The 2,500-nt window shown below is 51.2% G+C and overlaps 1 protein-coding gene across 1 annotated transcript in view; it reads right to left on the bottom strand.

The window, feature by feature from the left end:
• Positions 1 to 2,500, bottom strand: part of slc8a1b (solute carrier family 8 member 1b) — a gene marked incomplete at both ends in the record, with an annotated part of 50,983 nt that overhangs the window by 30,829 nt on the left and 17,654 nt on the right. Inside the window, one exon of the mRNA XM_084449212.1 lies at positions 2,369 to 2,472. Within this exon, the coding sequence (XP_084305338.1) occupies positions 2,369 to 2,472 (104 nt within the window). The remainder of the gene's footprint in view (positions 1 to 2,368; positions 2,473 to 2,500) is intronic.

Raw genomic sequence — 2,500 nt, 5'->3', positions numbered from 1 at the left:
CTGGCAGTAAGAGCGTCCAGAGTAAACACATTAGCAGAGCTCGCTCTGCCGCGGGCTGAGACGGGGGGCCGGGGGGGCCGAGGGGCGGGCCGGGGGGGGGGGCGGGGTCAGCAGGCCGTGTACTGGAACAGGGACGCTCACATCGGCCCGGGTTATAAAATACAGTCTTTTACTGTCAGGACCTCACGACGGAGCAGCACACGCTACCAACCACTGTCGGGAACTCTTGGCTGTCTGTGTGTGTGTGTGTGTGTGTGTGTGTGTGTGTGTGTGTGTGTGTGTGTGTGTGTGTGTCTGATCCCTGGTGTGACTAGCTAGGTCGTCCTAGTTTGGTGGGAAGTGGGGAGTGACTGTTTGATCATCACACACACACACACACACACACACACACACACACACACGCACGCACACACACACACAGATCAGAGGCAATCTGCAGTGTTTATGAGCTGTGGTAAACGCAGCAGGTATTAACGGCTGGATGGAGCAGATAACTGTTGAGAACGCTGGATAAGAAGGAACGACAAGAAACAGATGGGACAGAGAGATGGAAAATTCATCATAGGTCTGACTGGGTTCAGATTAGTATGATTTGTGTACACTGTGTGTGTGTGTGTGTGTGTGGAGGGAGGTGGGGGTGGGGGGCAGGTACTGGACAGACACAATGGAACACACACACATGCACATAACACACCACCACACTCTTGGCTAGAAGTGCTTGTCGATATAACATATCATCTCCATTGATTTATCTGAAGATGTCACCATTTGGCTCCTATCTGCACTCTCATCTCTAGTAATCATAAAGAAGATTGTGATTGTGAGGGTCTGAGTACACAACAGCCAGTGTACAACCACTGCCCTATTTTGGTGGGGTAGATGCAGATGTCTTTGCAATGTTCATACTGTCTTTAGGAATCAGTGTCATGTTTTTACAGTAAAGTATTTTGAGTAGACTCTGCACCCATTTGACCAAATAGGGCCTGTGTGTACACGTTGTGTGTACTAGCTGTTTGTGCTATCTGTGTGTACTAGATGTATGTACTGGCTTGTACTAGCTGTGTGTATTAGCTGTGTGTACTAGCTGTGTGTATACTGAATATGTGTACTAGCTGTATGTACTAGCTGTACTGTACTAGCTGTGTGTACTAGCTGTGTGTACTAGCTGTATGTACTAGCTGTATGTACTAGCTGTGTGTAGTAGCTGCATCTACTAGCTGTGTGTACTAGCTGTATGCACTAGCTGTGTGAACTAGCTGTGTGTACTAGATGTGTGTACTAGCTGTGTGTAGTAGCTGTATGTACTAGCTGTGTGTACTAGCTGTACTGTACTATCTGTGTGTACTAGCTGTGTGTACTAGCTGTATGTACTAGCTGTGTGTACTAGCTGTATGTACTAGCTGTGTGTAGTAGCTGTATCTACTAGCTGTGTGTACTAGCTGTGTGTACTAGGTGTATGCACTAGCTGTGTGTACTAGCTATGTGTACTAGCTGTGTGTACTAGCTGTATGTACTAGCTGTGTGTACTAGCTGTGTGTACTAGCTCTGTGTACTAGCTGTGTGTACTAGCTGTGTGTACTAGCTCTGTGTACTAGCTGGGTGTACTAGCTGTGTGTACTAGCTGTATGTACTAGCTGTGTGTACTAGCTGTGTGTACTAGCTGTGTGTACTAGCTGGGTGTACTAGGTCCCCTGGGCTGAGGCCTAGAGTGAGTGATAGAGCAGCATGTGTGGAGGTGCGAGAGCTGAGTCCTCAGACACAGAAAGTTACAGTAAGCAAAGTGAGAATGTCAGTCGGTTAGCCAGCCGGGAAAGAGAGAGAGAGAGAGAGAGAGAGAGAGAGGGAGGGAGAGAGAGAGAGAGAGAGAGAGAGAGAGAGAGAGAGGGAGAGAGAGAGAGAGAGAGAGAGAGAGAGAGAGGGAGAGAGAGGGAGAGAGAGAGAAAGGAGAGGTGTGAGTACACTGAGTCCAATAGAGACTTGGGCGGGAAGAGGGACAGAACGGAGGAGAGAAGCCGGGAAGGAAGTTAAGAAAGTGGCGGAGGAGCTAGAAGAGGAGGAGCTAGAAGAGGAGGAGCTAGAAGGGGAGGAGCTAGAAGGGGAGGGGCTAGAAGAGGAGGAGCTAGCAGAGGGCCCCCGGCGCGTAGATCCGCCGCTCAACCCCGTTAGATCTGACAGGCCCAGGCAACACGGCGACGCCCCTCCCCTGAGACAGCCTCCTGATAGGCCGCTGGCAGGGCAGAGTTACAAGCCGGACTCTCGAATGTCGCCGTGTTGCTGATACCGGCGGTCATGTCAGGTCTCCGGGTCGTGGGGGGCTACGGGGGGGAGGGGGGGGGGGGGGGGGGGGGTTCAGTGTATCCTCTCACACCTGTCCGTCCCCTCCGTCTCCACTGGGGGGTCAGCAACTGGACGTAGAAGGAGCACTGCTTATCGTACTCCTCACGGTCTAGTATTCTAAGCCATATGGACTTCCTGTGGGGACACAAGACACACAACGCAC

This window comes from Borostomias antarcticus (genome assembly GCF_949987555.1).
Source record: "Borostomias antarcticus genome assembly, chromosome: 2".
In the NCBI taxonomy this organism is placed as follows: domain Eukaryota; kingdom Metazoa; phylum Chordata; class Actinopteri; order Stomiiformes; family Stomiidae; genus Borostomias; species Borostomias antarcticus.
This window is presented reverse-complemented; position numbering and strand designations above follow the sequence as displayed.